This window comes from Phoca vitulina, unplaced genomic scaffold (genome assembly GCF_004348235.1).
Source record: "Phoca vitulina isolate PV1807 unplaced genomic scaffold, GSC_HSeal_1.0 scaffold37, whole genome shotgun sequence".
NCBI lineage: Eukaryota > Metazoa > Chordata > Mammalia > Carnivora > Phocidae > Phoca > Phoca vitulina.
In genome coordinates, this window is record NW_022589740.1 from 7104902 (window position 1) to 7122918 (window position 18017).

Sequence of the window (18017 nt, forward strand, 5' to 3'; positions counted from 1 at the left end):
GGGGGGGGGGGGGGGGGGGGGGGGGGAGGCAGAGGGAGAAGCAGACTCCCCGCTGAGCAGGGAGCCCGATGTGGGGCTCATCCTAGCACCCTGGGATCATGACCTGAGCCGAAGGCAGATGCTTAACCAACTGAGCCACCCAGGCGCCCAGAAGTGTTTGAGTTTAATTGCACTTACAATAGGAGGCCGCTGGAGGGTTTTATGTGGTGGGGGTGGGAGTGAGGTGGGGGGTAGGGGGCGGTGGTGGGGGCATGCTGGGGAGTGGGAGTAGTGGGTAGGGGGTGATGGGGAGTTGGTATTTGCTTTGGAAAGTTCACCCTCTGACCTCTCTGGGTGGCCACCTGAACTGTTGTGAACAAGAAAAAAAGCCATCCTCCACAACGCCAGGAATCTGCAAACATCACATTCTGCAGCACCGAACTCCCTGCATCTCCTTTTCTTTACTCAAAGGTAGAGGATGTGCTGGTGCTGTATTTCTCCCGCATGGGGGGCTAGGAGCACGGGCGTGGCTCTCAGAGAGGCTCTGGTCTCCCAATGGCAGCCTTCCCCTTGTGGAGGGGAAGCTGCCCTTCTCTCCTGTGGGAGTCCTGAGACTGGGGGAGGGAAAATCCTAAGTAATGTCCCCAGAGGCAGGACACTGAAACTCTCACAGGACCCACGTTGCTTAAACTCTGCTCATTTCTTGAACAGTTCAAGCTCTACAAGTTAGAGCATCTCACAATCTATTTTAATCTCTATTAATTCCCATCTGTGTACACTTGGAGACCTGCTCTTGACAAGCTCTTTAAGGTGGCTAAGTGTGCACTATTATCTCTAATAGCATCTCTCAAATCTGGCTCTTAATTGCACTAATAAGGTGGGCCCCGCTCCGACGGTAAGGAACAGAAACTTGACAATTAACACCGCGTTCCCCGGTCCGAGCACAGTGCGGCTCAGCCTCCTCCACATTTGAGAAATGGGTGTCAAGTTGAATCTGCTTTTAAACAGCCTCGGTGCATGGACCCACTAACAGGAAAACAGAGGGTGATCATTCTTAAAACCAGAGTACAAAGTAAAAGTCATAGCAGCTTCACATGGTTTTGGAGGTTGTGGAAGGGACCCTGCAAGTCAAAGGTAATACAACTCACTCAGCCTGGGAGGCCCAGGACCCCATCCTCAGCTGGTGGCAGGGCCCGGACCCACAGGACCCGGTTCCCGACAGCTGGCCCCCGAGCTCTTCCCGAAGACATGGAAGATTAAGTAGAAAAACGTAGGACGAGAGCTGATAGCTGAGTGTGTATAGGTTGGGGGGCTTGAGAAGAAGCTTGAGGAGAATAGGCCAGTCCCACCACATATTCAGCAAGTGAACATCTCCTCTTCCTTAATTCCATTAATGAGTGGGGATAGGCGCCTTCATATCTACCCCTTTCCCCTTTCCCCTGTCACCCCAAACCCTGTATTCAAGACACACAATGGAAATATTTTTCTTCCCTCTTTTACTATCACTTATCACATTTACTCTGACACAGCCAATTTGTTTTTGGAGTCCTTCTTATATGAGCCAGGTTAAATGTTACACATTTAAACCTCAGAAAACTCTACAAAGTACATGCTATTATTTCCCCCCACTTTATAGCAAAAGCTACAAGAGGTTATACTTGGTACCCAGGGTTACAGGCTAATTATAATTAGAGCTGGGATCTGAACCCAGGGTCTCAGATTCCAAGGCTTACATTTTTGACCACGATCCTAAGCTACCCAGGCACACAGCCACCGAAGTCATAGTTCTGACACCCACCCAGATGACACCCACCCAGATGTGGACACAGTGATGGTAAAATCATCCCGCCCTGCCTCTAACTTCCTGACCGGCACCCCTCCCTCACCTCCACCACGAATGACGTCATTTCTAAATGTCTACCTGTATCAAAACATCACATTGTACACCTTAAATATATATACTTTTTTACCTGTCAAGGATAAACAAAAGTTTTCTTTTAAAAAGATTTTCTTCCTGCAGCTTTACCGATTAAAGAAAAAAAAAAAAGTACGGGACAGAAACCAGATCTTGATTCAAAAAAGCAGACATATTTCTAAAACCATCTATTTCTCTGCAGGACTTGGCTCCTCATAAAGATAAGGCGAACTTACTCGGGCTTGTAAATATCGGTAAGCCTGATCCAATTTCCCATGGTTACTTTCCGCGCCTGAGTTACATTTCCGAGCTGAATCCCTGTTTCAAAGGATAGAACTCGAAACCAGAAATTCCATGCATCACAGTCTTAAAAATTGAGCAAAACAAGTCTCTCCTGCTTCTCAACCTTTAATGTTTATTTTAGTTGGCCCTCGGAGGACTGTTTCTTCTACTGAACTTACCCTACTGAATTCTGACAAAAGGGAACACACCAAGGTCCAATTGCTGTGAAAACCATCTAGCCAGTGGATTTAAGAATAAAATAAAAATTGCAGAAAAGTTACCAAAATTTGTTTACTACTGTCAGATATTTCCCCAAACAACTCAAACTCTTGCCACTAATCAGTTCAGTACTTCCTTCCTAAAGTACTGAAGAACACGAATTTGGCAAAACCCAAATCTATTTTCTAGGTCCTTAGCTCTCCCTTGTGTATAAAAACGGAAATGCAGCTTGCTAGATATTTTGCCCCAGTAGATCGGATGACCCAATTTTAAAAGCTAAAAATGCCATTTGATAAAAGGAAAAAAAAAAAAAAATCAATGTTTATGTCTTCTAGCAAAAAGCAAAGAAAGATTATTTAAAGTGACAAAACAAAAGCAGCAAAATATTAAAGGCATTCTGCACATTATACTTTTGGTGAAGAATCCTGAAAACCAAAACCAACCAACCAATCTTGTCAGTGTAAGATATTTTAGGAGAAAGGGACATTTCACAGAATCACAGATGTTCTCAGCTGGGATTACAGCGAGGAGTTTCCAGCCCCCATCTCTGATTTCAGGCTGGATCGTACTGAATCCAGCCCAAACACAGGAGACACCTTTTCAGATGGGTGACAAGATAGTTTGCTATTTCTCATTGTGTATTTCAGCAGAATTTCAAATATTGTGTTTGAGATACCAATTTCTTTAACCTTTCTTGGTACTTTTTCCAGTTCTTCGTGACTACCTCTCCATGGATGTCTCTGCCTCTTTCCCACGTAGGTTTCGGCACAGGCTTCTGGTGATGGGAAGTCAACCAGGGGATCTTATCCTGCTATTTGCACCCTGGTGTTACGTAGCTTTTTAAGACACCCTCAGGTAAACTCCCTTGAGAAATGTCGCATTTTACTTACTGATTACCCCCACTACTGTATGGTTTAAGACTCTCTTACTGTTTCCTCTACTTCGAGCTCCGGGAAGGAGAATCCCCCAAAATCCTTTGAGTGGTCAGGAGACAGGACCAGGAGGTTGCCACTTGGGCAAAGAAATTGTGGGGATCTTGGGCTCTTACTTGGTTGAACAGACTGGTTGAGGAAAAAGAGGGTACTCTCTGGGCTGCCCCTCCTCGAGGTCCCTCTCAAAATCCTAAACCTTCTCAAACCAGCTCCATCTATCCCTAGATTCAAAGATGGGAGGAAATGAGTCTTATCACCATCACTTCTGCAACTTGGTTTGGGGCCCAACTGCAAAAACAGAGATAACTGCCTTCATCGCCAGGAGCTTCTACAGGATACCTAAAAAAGCATCCTCCTCCTCATATAGAGGGACCACACAGCGAGACACCAGTGAATAAGAAGGACCTTTCCAAATTACAGTTTTGAGATGTCCACATCCATCGTGACACAAAAGCGTACTCTTCAAAGTTCGTTCGGCAATTAAATATTATACAGAGCACATAATTTAGTTTGCATTTCAATTATCTTCCAGTGCTGTAGGGTACAAATCACTCACTCGACAATTAAATACGTTCTGTGGTGTCACTAAATGTTTTAAGGGAGGGAAGGATTCTGAAGTTGGCAGAAGGACCAAAGGAACAGAAAGAAGAGAAAAAGCAAGTACTCCAGAACTCACCCTCAGCCCAGCTTTTAGCTTTGCAATCCCCTCGATTTTATGGAGCCCCTGCCCCCAGTAATGATTACAGTACGGGAGACATCCCAGACAGGGCACACATGGTTGGAGCTAAACCGAAAAACCCGTCCCCCTGGGCTCATCAGACGGCTGCCAATTTAGGCTGACGGAACGCCTGCTCTCACACATAAAGACACAAAGATATTTTTCCAAGAAATTATCAACACCAGCCAATTACTGTGTATGTGCGCACACACACACACACACACGCACACGGTACGTGGTGTAGCACGGTCATCGCCTGGGGTTCACCATGGGAAAAGCTCTGAAATGCTGATGGATATCATCTTTTTAAAACTACATTCATATTCTCTTTTACACTTTCTAAAGGCGCCATCCCCTGTTCAGGGGAGCCCCCCACTGCCTTCAGAAGGATTAGGATAAAGTTGGTATGCAAAAAGAAAAAAAAAAAATCAAATGATACCAGTGCTTTCCAAAAACGGATTTGTGAGCCCACCATCAGACAGCAGTCTAAATCAGGATGGGTGGAGGGAGAGAGGAGTTTCCTCAATTTCAAAGGCTCTTTTCCGTCGACGGCGAGGCCTGGGGGACAGAACTGCTAGAAGCCACAGGGCTGAACCTATGGCCGGGCCACATGTGTACAGGAAGTTACTCTGTGTTCGTGACAAGGCAGGGCAGGGTGCCTTCTTTCTTGGCGGGAGTAAAGAGGAAGAGGTAAGAGGTCAGGCCTGAGGATCCTGCCACCTGTTGTCTAATCAAGAATGTGTCTGGCCTTTGTCCTTGGTTGCTGGCCCGGAGCGTCTAAAGCCCTTGGAATTTCCTGAGTGGTGGTGGTGTCTTTGTGATGCTAATGAGGTGACCAGGGAGGGCCCCTAGAGGGCTTCGGGATGGGGGCTGTCACCAGAAGGACCAACCACTTGATGAGATGGCTGGGCTGCGGAGCCAGGCGGACCTGGGAGGAGTGGGGGGCTGGAGGCGGAGTCTAATCACCCAGCTGATGATTTTATTTTATTTATTTTTTTCCAGTGGATGATTTTAATCATCTGTGCCTACACAGTAATGAGCCCTGGATAAAAATTCTGGACACTGAAGCTCACTGGAGCTTCCTGGTCGGTGAAAGGCACTGATGGTCAGGAGGGGGATTCGAGGAGGGGAGGACAAGGAGGGGATCTCTGTCTGCTTCTTAGACCTCACCCTGTGCATCTCTTCATCTGCTGGTCCTTCTGACTGTAATAAAACTGTAACCACAAGCAGTGCTTTTCTGAGTTCCATTAATCATCCCAGCAAATTACTGAACCTGAGGGGGTCATGAGAACCCCTGAATTCATAGCCAGTCAGTCAGAAGAGCAGGTGGCCTGGGGGCCCGCAGAGTGCGGCTGGTGGGTGAAATAAGCACTGTCTTGTTGGGGCCTGAGCCCTTTAACTTGTGGGGTCTATGCCAACTCTGGGTAGCTAGCAACAGAAGTGAACCTGGGTGGTGTTGAAACGGAGTACTCGCCCCTGAGGGTCCAGTGGTGCATTTGGGTGGGGGGGCGGTTGCAAGGAGCTAGAGGAATGAGACCCTAAAAGTGCCCAGAGGTAGATTTTCTGTGAAGCTAATAAAGTGCAAACTTCAGGACTTTTACCTCACACGCTCCTTCTAAGGCTCTGGGAAGGTCCCCCACGATATGTTCATATGGCTTGTAGAGATACAATGTGCAAAAGCTAGACATTTTCGTCTTGCTTGTGTTAAAAAGCTCCCTCACCGGGGCACCTGGGTGGCTCAGTCATTAAGTGTCTGCCTTTGGCTCAGGTCATGATCCCAGGGTCCTGGGATCGAGCCTCGCGTTCGCATCTGGCTCCCTGCTCATCGGGGAGTTGGCTTCTCCCACTCCCTCTGCGCCCCCCCTTGTTCACGTGCACTCTCTCTCTCTCTCTAATAAATAAATAAAATCTTTACCAAAAAAAAAGCAAAAAACAAAACGAAACAAAACAAAAAACCCCAAAAAAACCTCCCTCACCCATCCAGCCATCAGATTCTAGAAACTTCAGTCTTGACAACCCCCTGGTGGTGACTCTGCCATTGTTGAGAAACAGGGCTAGACTCTCTTGCATGGTCTAGCACAGTGTGAAGAAAACAGCCAAGACTTTGCAGATTCTCAAGCAGGGCACAGAAGAGATGGGAGCACGAGGACAGCACCAGAGGGCCTGGGGGTCTTCATGAGACTTCAGAAAAGCTGCCAACTGGAGGAGCCAGGACCCCAGACTTCAACAGCACAAATCATGGAAATCTCCCAGGGAATGAGATGGGACCAGATGCATGCCGAGACCTCCAGGGACAGGACAGACCGGTAGCCCTGCGCTGAGCCCAGCAGCGACCCACAGGATAGCGGGAGAACCAGGGCACCAGCCCCCAAGGCCAGGATGAAACACCAGCTCCTACCATTATCCAGATGCCACTTGGGGAGGAAGATGGGACAGCAGGCCCCAGGAGAGGAGAGAAACAGCCCATGGGATACTTGAATGCTGCCCTGACTACCCCAAAAAGATAAGTTAACTGGAGACTTTGGTTAACACCAAAGAGACCGAAGTTTCCCTCAATGGAAAACAGGGATTTCAGAATAACTTTAAAAAACTTTTTTTTTTTTTTAATTAGGCTGTGTTTGAAATTGTGATCCTTCTCATTTAAAACATTACGAATAACAGAAAAATTTCAGAATCTTCCAACGAAACAGATGGTCTAAAGGTCACTGTGGGAATTTTTAGCATAATACGATTCTAAAATAAAACCTGTTTGTGATAAAACCATAATACAATGTTCACAGAAAGTGGCCATATCACTTAAATTTAGCCTAAGTGTTCTGGGGCGGAGACTGCTAGCTAGTCACCAGAATCTTATCTTCCTGGGCTGACGGCCAGACTGCATTCCCTGGTCTCCCTTATGACCAGCGTGGCCGCACCACTGAGCTCTAGCCCATGGACCATGAGCGGCAGTGATAATGGAACCAGGGCAGGCCTGGCCCCTCCGAACCCCACACCCGCCACTCTGTGCTGTCTCCCCCACTTCAGTTCGCTGGGAAACTGATGAAGAAGCTGGCAGAGGCTCCATCAGCCGGGGCTCTGGAATGGCCACGTGGAGAGCCGAGGCCACCACCAACCAGAACCACTCACCGTGGGCTTTTACGTGGGCAAGAAAATTCTACTTGTGAGTAGGGCATGTGTAGGTCCAGCCGTTGCAGCTGTGAACATGACCCTAGGCCATACTCTTCCACATCCATCTGGTGCTAATTCAATGTAGCAGCCAATGGGCGCTTCCTATTCGCACACGGAATTCCTAAGTTCTAACAAGATCCACCTTCCCCGCTACTAGAAAAGCGGGCGTGTGGGCAACTACCAAGAAACGGCAGGAAACTGCGCTCCGAGCTGGGACCGAGGAACGAGCATGGATGTGTGAGGCTCAGAGGAAGTTCGACCGCGCTCTATTTGTGAAGGTGCCACGGATGCGGCGGTCATGGAGCTGGGCCTTGAAGGATGAGAAAGGTTCAGCAGAAGGAGGAGGGGTGGGGAAGTGCATTCCGGACTGACCACGAGTCCTCAGGTTTGATCCGGTGGGACGTGATGCTAAACACAGAAGAAAACAGGGTTCTGTTCACCCCAGGAAGCAGAATCAAGGCCAGCGAGGAACAGCGACAGGGAAAGGGGATTCTGTTCAAAGCGGGGAGGAACTAACAATCGGGGCTGACCACAAATTGGAGGCGCTCTGCAGACAAAAAGGCAGCGCGTCTCCTTGAGGGATGCCCAGCGTTTTGGCACGGGGGCTGCGGAGACTGTGGTGTGGGCACGGGATGGGGAGCTGCTCCATTCAGCTGCCTTCCAGCGCTGGGATTCTACGTATCGCCGAGGCCTCTGCCAAGCAGGCTTTGTACAACATTGCCAGGAGAAAGAAGAATTATGTTAGCCCTGTCTCAGCATTTCTTACACGACAGGCTTTGCCATATTCCCTTTCAAGGCTGGGTTGGCCGGGTCTACGCAACGCACTCAATCACAAGCCAGTAGAGAACATCTCTTCATGTCCAGGCTCATGAAAACCCCTTGAATATAATGTTATTATCCAAAAAGCTTGCTAGGCTGATATTGAACAGGACTGCTGCTGGCGAATGAGAAAAGAAAAGACAGTAAGCATCTATTTTGAATGTTAGGCCATGTCTTGACTGTGTGTCCCAGCTCACAGAGAGTCACCAGCTCCTTCCAAATGCAGACCATTTTCAAAAGAATGGATCACAAAAAGAGGTACTACACTAGAGCTGTGCTGAGAACACTTCTGTCCTTCCCAGGTGTCTCCGTATCTCGCAAGACACCTCAGCGTGAACGTTGTATTATAAACGCGAATTTCACAGTGTCGTTTTGAAAAACAAACTAGTTTTCCATTTTTAGACGTGTATGTTGGAGGTCAAAGAGAGTCTACTGGATCACTAGAAAGAGAAGGGCTATCCTAACATTACGGTCAACTAAGTCAATGTCTACTTTCCTCTTAAAAGTTACAATTTCATTTCGCAAACATTCCTTGGGTCCCTACTATGTGCTAGGCATTGCTATTCATTAGTGACAAACTCTGAAGGAAAAAGAGAACAAATGAGGTATTCTAAACTTGAAAACTTTCTAAGATCCATTTTTCTTTTTTCTTTTTAATAAAGATTTTATTTATTTATTTGACAGAGAGAGTGAGAAAGCACAAGCAGGGGGAACAGTAGAGGGAGAGGGAGAAACAGGCTCCCCACCAAGCAGGGAGCCCGACGCGGGGCTCGATCCCAGGACCCCGGGATCACGGCCTGAGCTGAAGGCAGACGCTTAACCATCTGAGCCACCCAGGCGCCCCTCCATGTTATTTTTCTTAAAAGCGTTTCCCGAGGGTTATTTCAAAAATGATGAGTTCAGCCACATTCTTGCCTAAAAGACAAGGTGATTTTGCTTGTAATATCTGCAGATTCTACATATAAAGATTGACTTTCCATGTTGGGCTGGGTGGTTGTATCATCTGCTGTAATAGGACTCCAGGTACTCAGTTTATTGCTTAAATAAAAGAGAAAGGGAGAATTTTCCTGAGCTCAGAAATGATTATTAAACAAACACAAAACTCTTCACATTACAGAATGAATCTTAATTATACAGCCACAACCTCACAACTGGGAAACAAAAGAAATCCATAAAACCATGCTCTGGGGCCACGGGGATATTTGGATATGAGAGTAAGACAGTTGCACACAGGAAGTTAGATTTCACATGCCATTGTTCAGCCATAAATATGAGCAATGCTCTTCTTTTCTCAGTCTTTTCAAAATTCAGGTCACGTCTCTCTCATCATACAGCATCCTGAGTAAATCACATCTCAAGTGGTGCCAAGACCTGTCTGCCTTTGATAACCGATCTCAAAATCCTTCCCATTGCCTTTCTACCCACCTACCTACTTATGTCCTGGGTCCTAAAGCCACGTTTCACAAAGCTTGGGAATGGCATTCCCTTTCGATAAAATGAACAACTCACAACAACAGCTTCTACTTTGTTTGGTTTTCAACCCAACGGAGCTATTTCCAGTGCACATTTACTGGTCCTGCCTGGAACGAGGGTCCCAGATTGCTGTCAACACAGGCACTAAGTCTGCTCCCAGTGAGGGAAAGTGGGGCAAAACCTTCAAATGCAAGATTCCCACTGGCCGTGGCATTCAAGCACGTCACTCCTAGGACGCGCATTGCGATATTTCTATGCTCCCCAGGCAAACATTCTGAGATTTCATTCCCCAGTCAAGATGAGAAATCAACATTTTCCAAAGTTGGGGGGGACCCCAAACTACAGAATAACATTTCCAAACTTCAGTGACCCCAGTCTGTGCTTGCGATGGACAGATCACATTAGCCAAAACTGGGCATGCAAATGCTTCCGCACTCACGACTTCTTATTTCTAGCCAGTTGTGCGATCCTGCAGTCACGGAACCTCTCTGGGCCACAACTGCTCTGTCCCTAAAACCAAGAGAATACAAAGACACCTTCCAGCTCTAATTTCTTTGGGTCTAGGAAATAACAATGCAGCTAGAAAATACCACTGTCTCAACTCTCTCTGCAGGCCTTGGAAAAGTAAAACTCCGATTCAAGACCAGGACATTGAGGGGAACAATTAAAAAGATCTCTCAGGCCCCCTTCCACATTTTGATCCTAACTCCTACAGTGAGGCATGACCAGGCAGTTGGGCATAAAACATTAGCGGGCCTCATCGATTCCAATGGCCAATTCTGCTCTCGCAAGACATTCTTCCTTATATTTCAAGGCCCTGCCTTGAAATGCAAAGAGGCCACAGTAACAGCCAAGTGACCTTCCCTGTGTTCAAGAGCCCCTTCTGCTTTCACTGGCCACTGGTCCCTGGGCTCCCGATTGCGCAAGCCAACAGGAGCATCCACCTGGCAATGACAGGTAAGAAAGCCACACCTACCCTCAGCCACTGCTTCTCCGTGAGGGCGTCGCTGTAGTCCACGTCCCGGCGCTGGCGAGACCCCCTGCCAAATATCTTCTCCTCCTCTTCTTCACACGTGAGCCGTTCTACTTCGGCGTCATCCTTAATAATCCAGGAGGGCAGCTCATCTTCCTCCATTAAGCGGGGCTTACGCTTCGGGTTCCGGGCATCCTCCCTCCGCCGGTCCATGTCCATACGCTGGAGGTATTAACAAGAGTTTCACCAGTGGGAAAGGGGATTTGGCACAGGATCGACCTCACAGCACACAAAACTTTCAGAAGTCACCCCCTATGGTTTCAGGGTCACTTTCTGCTTTTCCCACAAAGTCTCTTGATCCTGGCTGACGTGTTCTAGCTCGTTCCTCAACCACTCTGTCTCCGCAGAAGATTCTGCAAGGTAAAGTCTCCTCCCTCCCTCTGTACCCCATCTTTGAAATTCATGCATTGAAAATACACTCTTTAAAAATTCCTGTACTTAGTCTGTGTGTGTGCAAAGCTCTCCCTTTAAGTCATAGTGAGGAAAGTCCAATTGGGGATGTATTTAAAAAATATGAGCCCTGGAGATATAATTCACTGCTTCCCTGGCATAAAAGTACTCCTTAAGCCTATAAAAGAAGAAACTTCATTAAGAAGACTTCCTTTTACTCAATAGGGCTCATGCTTTTAATTAAACAACCAGGAAACAAAGTCAGCACCCCAAGTGTCGCCACAGATCGGCCACCCTTGGACTCAGACATGTGGGTACATTAATGGCTTGATTAGTCATTCGGCCACGAAGGTATTACATTTTCAGTGCACCGTGGGCTCCGTGAGAGGGATGTCCTTCAACTCTTTAGCTTTTAAGAAGTTTCGCTCTTATGAAAATACTATCACACCAGAGAAGACGGTCAGATGCAATTTCATCTTAACTGATCAGGTTATAAGTGAAGTGTCTCCCTTTCATATATTTTCATAGATTCCCAAACGCCTAAGCCCCCACCTCTTGCTTTCTTTTTAAAAATCCAGTGCACTTGTAAGTAAGTTAAGTGCCACACACTTGGCTTTAACCTGTAATTAAACAACCTGCTAGCTTTAAAAAGCAAATAAAACCTCCACTGAATTGCTGCATACGTTAGTTATGTAAGTATATATAGATATATACATTGCTAGCTAGATGTACTATTGCTACAATCGAATAGACCATTAACCATTAAATGATTTACCTTGCCCCTTTCTTCCTTCGGTTCTACCGTATTGAAACAGGGATTCAACATAACTTTTTCGCAAGAACTAAAACCGGCAACCAAAGGTAAATGAAATTTCTATTCAAATCCAAACTTGACCTCTAGGATCCACATAAAAAATTCAAGTTCAAAGTCCCTTAAACTGCGCTTACACTTTTTTGGGAAATCATTATATTCCCAACATGCGGCAGGCCTGCAGCCTGGGGAGCCCCATTGGTCGATAAATGCGGCTGTCCTGTTCCGTCATGGGCTATAGTTAGCTGGAGAGGGTGTTCTTAATCCTGACTCCTAATGCTCTGGTATCAGAAATGGGATCTACCAAACTTGCGTTGTTAGCACAGAGAATGCCTTGCTGACAATGCAGTCTAGAGAGGGGCTTCTCGAAGTGACCTCCTAACAGTTCTTTAGACCGCTAATAAGAAAATAAACAAACAAACCATTTTTTTGGTTAACGTATTCCACTGAGATGACACTTTGGTTTTTGGGTTGACTACCACCATTACCTGTACCAAGAACTGTTAAAATGACTTAGGCCATGCATTTGTTCACGATCGGGAACGTAAATCTTTCCTGACATAAAAATAAAAAATGGATAGAAAAAAATAAAAAGCAAATTGATATAAAATCTGATATAAAAAGTAAATTGCACTTGCTTTTTTTTTTCCTTTTAGAAAGGGTTGATGCACTTTTTTTTTTTTAAATAAGCATAAAGTTCTGATGGTTGCATCTCTCCCCAGAGATTTCTACTTGCAGAAGACGAGAACAAAATCTGAAGGTGATATTCAAGTAAGTCTAATTCACTATTCAGGTACGACATGAATGTATTTGTCTTAACACCTGATAATAAACGTTGTGCTAACAAGTACAGTTATTTTTAAAAAGTACTTCTTGCCTTTTTAGGGAACATAGCAGTTTAAAGTTTCATGCTTGTATGTTATCAAACTGTTTCATATTTGTACCTTGATGTGTCAGAGATCTTTTTAGGTAAAATTCATAGGTAATCAGCATGAAAGATCACTGTTTCTGAAGTCCCATTTTTAGAAGGAAACAAGAAAAATACTCAAAAGAAAGGTTTTATTTTTAAAGAGACTGTCTGTTTGATGTGTGTTATTTAACTACAATGTCCATGATAAATCAAATCACAAGCTTATATTAAAGTTTTACAGAGAACTTTTTTTTTAATAATAAGGGATAAAAAGGTTAAATATATGAAATCTAAATCTAGCTCACATTCCATTCTTGTGTCTCACTGAACTTTTTCATCAGAGTAGCTGGCAAGGATTCAAATTTGATTTCCTGCCCCCTGGTGGAGGTGCTAATGCATAGTGAATTGGCCAAAGGCAGCCCGCTGCTTAGATTTAAAAAAAAAAACAAAACACCAAACCAAACCCCAAATTTGTATAATCCAAAAATGAGAAGTCAGCCATTGAGAAACAAGCAGAACAAGCCCCAAATTGAAATGCCTACCAAAAAGGGCTCCCTTTCCAGCATCACTCGTTCTAAGCCTGTTCCTTGTATGATAAAATACTCCCAAATTAAAAGAAGGTTGGGCCTCGGCCAGACATTCAATTTTTTTTTTTTCCCCTGAGGCTTTCAATTTCTGCAAATACCCAGCCCAAAAGTCAGAAAAGAGAAGCACTCTTCCCCCCCCGCCCCACTTCAGGGCTGCTGATGGAAATCTCCATCTCTGGGCCTAATCTAATTTGTATAATGACAGGCAGCTTATCCGTTCTTGGGCCTCAAGAGCATCTGAGGCTGTGGCCGTGCTGCATTATTGCCAATCAGTGAGCAGCCAGGGGAGCTGAGGGTCTCTTGCCCCCGTGTTCCCCAGGAATCTACATTTTAGTAAGTTCCTCAAGGAGAGAAAAGATGTCTGCTTCCTATGTGTATCTCTAATGTCCCTCGGTAGAGAACAATCTATAAAGGGGGTGACCAACAGTTTGAGTTAAGAAATCTCGGTTTCAGGAACACCCTACATGGGCCATGCTGTTATATGACCCCGTTGCATCAGTTAGATCCAAAATGGCCCAACCCAGGGATGGTGGTGCACGGGGGGTCGGGAGGGAAAGTACACATTCCAGGTTAGGAATTATTCCCATGGCTACCTGAAACTTCCCTCAGAAAGAATTAAGTGTCTTTTTATCTTGAATCATTATGTGTGGACACAACGACTGTTCCCTAGACAAAAATTACAAAATCTCACACACACACACACACACACACACACACACACACACACACACACATGTAGCCTCCACACAGCGGGAGCTCCCTTCTCAGACTGTCTATGCTAAAAAGAGAATGCAAATCCTGTGGGTCCTATCTGGGCCAGGGGTCCTGTTTTGTTTGGCCTACAGCATTAGATCATAATAAAAAATTGAATTTAGCCACAAACATTTTGAAATCCAGAGATCGCACATGAAAAACCTACATTCCCAGCATCTCTTGGCCATTTGGAATTCCTGGCTACGTGGGGCTTGGGGCCCTGTCCCCCTTAGACAAGGTTACCAGGTTACCACCGCTACCCACCCACCCACCCCTCCGCTTGCTTCACTCCTGCAAACTGCTTGTCTGACACCTGAGGGCATTCAAACTGGGGGGCCTCTGATGCGGGGGCTGTGCAGCGTTCAACCACCCGAGTTACAGTTCACATTTATTCACTCATTCGGCCATCAGACTAAATGTCAGAAAGATCAACATGATTGGTGGTAGTGGAGGGAGGCTCACAAACTTTCTGTGTCCTGATCCACGCTGACATCTTCACAAGGTCTAACATTTTGCAAATGCCGGCATTCATTCAATCAATATTTGTTAAGCAAGTACTATGTGCCAGACTATTCTGAGCATCGGGGAAGCAGAGATAAATAGTTACAAACATGCCTTAAGAATGCAGTAAAACATCACTCCTGAGGGCCTCCTTCGCTCGCCAAGGGGCTTGCGTCCGCACGTCCTGACCTTGTGGCAGTCTACGCATGCAAATCAAATGCAGATTCCAGCAAATTACACATGACTACCTACGTAGCATGGAACATCAAGGTTGAAACCATGGATGTTAAAGCCTCAAATGTCAAGGTCCTTTTCTATCTGTCCGGACCGGTGAAATCCAACCAATTTCAATCTTTCAGTGAAGGCTACACCTTGATGTGCTTCTGGAAGGTTCCTGTTCCCTTAAACAGGCTCTCTTTACCATTAAGGAGAGGGATGACCCTATTGTTTGGTTGCTGTCCCCCTACCCCATAGGGAGCATATTTGTTGTGATCCAGTAAGGAGACAGTGAGGGAATGGCTACAAACTACCTAGAGAAGCCAGGCAGGTTTCCTGAATGACAGGGCTTGGAGTTAGAAATGAGCTGGCAAGGGGGTGGCAGGTGGGGGGCGGGGATCTGTGGCAAAGCTGCGGACCACATGGCCCGTCCAGAGGGTACGGCTGCTACTGAGCCCTGGCCAACTGTTTCCATATAGAGACGTGGGCCTGGTATTGCCCCATTCTCCTTTTTCAGGAGAAGCCAGAAATCAGGATTCTTTTTATGTTGGCAACAAATTTGAAATTTAAAAAAAAACACTGCGTGGGCCAAACAAAATATGCCTGCAGGCTAAATCCAGCCAGTTTGCAGCCTCTGAACTGAAGGAAAGGCACAGGCTTCACAAATGAAATTCTGCCAGGGCACGCAGGGCTCCAGACATCTCGACTTAATAGAGAAAGGTGCATGAGTTCCTATGATATTACCATGAAGAGATCAAATTCTTCTTCTCGTCGAGCAATCATTTGGTTCAGAGTCTCGTCGTCCGGCACTTCATCTTCTTCCTGGGGTCAAGAACACAATGACTTAACAGACTTTAAGCGAGAGCTTGGACAAGTGGGGTGAGGTATGAAGGAGTCAAGTGGGTCTGTCCTGCAGACCACAGGGATCCGTTTCTCCAGCCAGAAAGAAAAGGGAAAGATCATTGGGTGTAGTATTTGCCATCATTATTTTACAAGCTATTCAAACCATCCTTCCCCAAGCAAAATCTGTTTAGAAAGGAAACATGGTACACGATGAGAAATCCTGGGCTTTTTTGGGTGTGGATCTTGATGCCATTACTTCTAAAACAAAGATACTTAAGGTCTCCCTGCCTCAGTGACCTAATCTGTAAAATGGGTGTGACATTTACTTGGAAGAGAAGTTGTAACATTTAAGTACGGAAATGCACAGGGGAAAGTGCCTAACATAAATCCCTGTAATGCTATTAATCTCAATCCACATACAAGGGCTTACTTTCAAAGCCTTGCAAAAACCATAAATAGGTGAAAGTTTGTGACTAGGCACAGAGCAAGACCTTAAAAATCATATAGACAGGTCAAATATAGAGCCTTTAAGATAGGTTTAATCAGTGTCTTTCAGTGGAATTAACATGCTAATGGTTAAAGCTGTGGATGGGACAACTCAGAATGTATCTGTAACAAACCCCCCATGAACTACCCTTAATTAAAAAAAATTAAATGAAGTAGAGAAAGCAAGTACACAAGGGCTAACATTTTCATTTTATATTGTGTTAGACCAAGTCACATGCTCTCTCTGCAAATTCCTCAGAAACCAAGTTCTCCAGCTTCCTAGAAATGCATTGACTTCCACACTTTAAGAAAAACATGATTTTATAAAGTTGGGCAGAGGCTGCAGAACTTACCTTCCAAAATTATTTTTATCATATGCTGGCTAAGCGTGTTAAAAATCGAATGGAGAATTTCAGTGTATTAGCAGAAGGAGGAAGAAGGAAACCCAGAACTTCAAACATCCAGTTTCCCAAATTATACATTCAAAACGAGGTACCTTGTTCTAGAAACAGTATGAGTGTAAGAGCGGCTTAAATGAGATAACTCGGGTGCTTCCCAAGATAATGTCTGATGCACTGTGTTAGAAATGAATGCATTTCCATAAAGCAAAACTCTAATGATTCAAGCTAATAATTACTTCTAAAAAGCTTTCTATTCTAGTTCATCTCTAGACTGATTAAAGTCAATTTGTTTTAATATTACATTTCATTTGACAAAGACTAGCTGGCAGGCGGCTGATACTTGACCATACAAAGAATCTGGTTAACGGATCCTTTGGTGAAAAGGTGCCCTGCTTTGTCCACTCTATACCCAGAACCCCATATTATCCACTCAATGTCTATGCAAAAGGGGGCTTGGACTTCCCCGTGCCTAGGATGAAAAGATTCTCTTGTAAACTGGCAAGAAGCCTGCCTACAGTGGCCTGACCTTCCTGGAGACCAGAATGTCTGGGAGGTGAGCTAAATCTCTTCCTGGGCTTTTTGTGCCTTAGTCCTTCTGTCAACCGTGCAGATTGCGGACTCAATATTTGGTACCACAGCCCGTGACTGCAGTCTATCAGCGTCCCCAAACATCGTCACATGCCGACACAGGCCACCCAGAAAATGGTACCATGTCTGACACACCCATAGTTTGGAAGGAGTGTGGAGGCCCAGCAACGCTGCTGGTAATGAGAAGCAACTGGCAAGGGACTCCACTCCAGCCCCCACGGTGGCCTCCAGGGCTGGGAGACACGAACATCTCCCCGCAGCCTAGGAGGGTTGAAAAGTGCCAGGCCACCTTGCACCCCATCTAACCCGGGCCAGGTTCTGTTTTCACAAGCCTACACATGACAAATTAAGCAAAAACACAGTGAAGGCCTTGGGTCACCTGCTTTGTGAACATATATATCACGTACCACCACCCCCCCTTTTTCTTCAATTCCAGGTACGTAAACAATAACAACAACAACAACAAAAAACACCCAAAAACCTGATTCTAAATCAGTACCAAATACTCAATTTCAAGAATTGAACCTATATCACATATTCAGTTTTAAGAACCAGAGTGGTGAACTATTCGAGATCAAAATTTTTAAAATGTGTGTCAAGGTATGAACGTATGTGCACACCTATTTTTCATGATTTTAATGAAATCTCATATGTAACTCATCAAATATAGAAGACCAACAAGTTAGGAAGAAGCACCATAGAAAAGTGCTCTTCAGTGTGCAGAAAGCTTCATTTCAGGATTCATTTAAATATCAAGATCTACTTCACATTTAGACTCGTTTCAGGAAAAAAAAAAAAGTATGCGAGGCTTTTAAAAGAATTTGGCTTATAATTTAGAGATGATTTAAAAAACATATATCCTACTGAAGGCAAAGTCAAGCTACATCTAATATATGTAATGAAAGGAGTGCTCCATATGACTCCGTAAGGTCAACCCACTCTTCAGTTTACAAATATGGGGACATCAAACCAAATGTGTCCATCCCAAGACAA

At 45.3% G+C, this 18017-nt stretch overlaps 1 protein-coding gene across 7 annotated transcripts in view; it reads right to left on the reverse strand.

The window, feature by feature from the left end:
• SMARCA2 (SWI/SNF related, matrix associated, actin dependent regulator of chromatin, subfamily a, member 2) overlaps positions 1–18017 on the reverse strand; it is a 178148-nt gene that overhangs the window by 62720 nt on the left and 97411 nt on the right. For all 7 annotated transcript variants that reach the window (XM_032427564.1, XM_032427558.1, XM_032427563.1 and 4 more), the window contains exons 26-27: positions 15451–15528; positions 10482–10700 (exon numbers count right to left, since the gene is read on the reverse strand). In XM_032427564.1, the coding sequence (XP_032283455.1) occupies positions 10482–10700; positions 15451–15528 (297 nt within the window). The remainder of the gene's footprint in view (positions 1–10481; positions 10701–15450; positions 15529–18017) is intronic.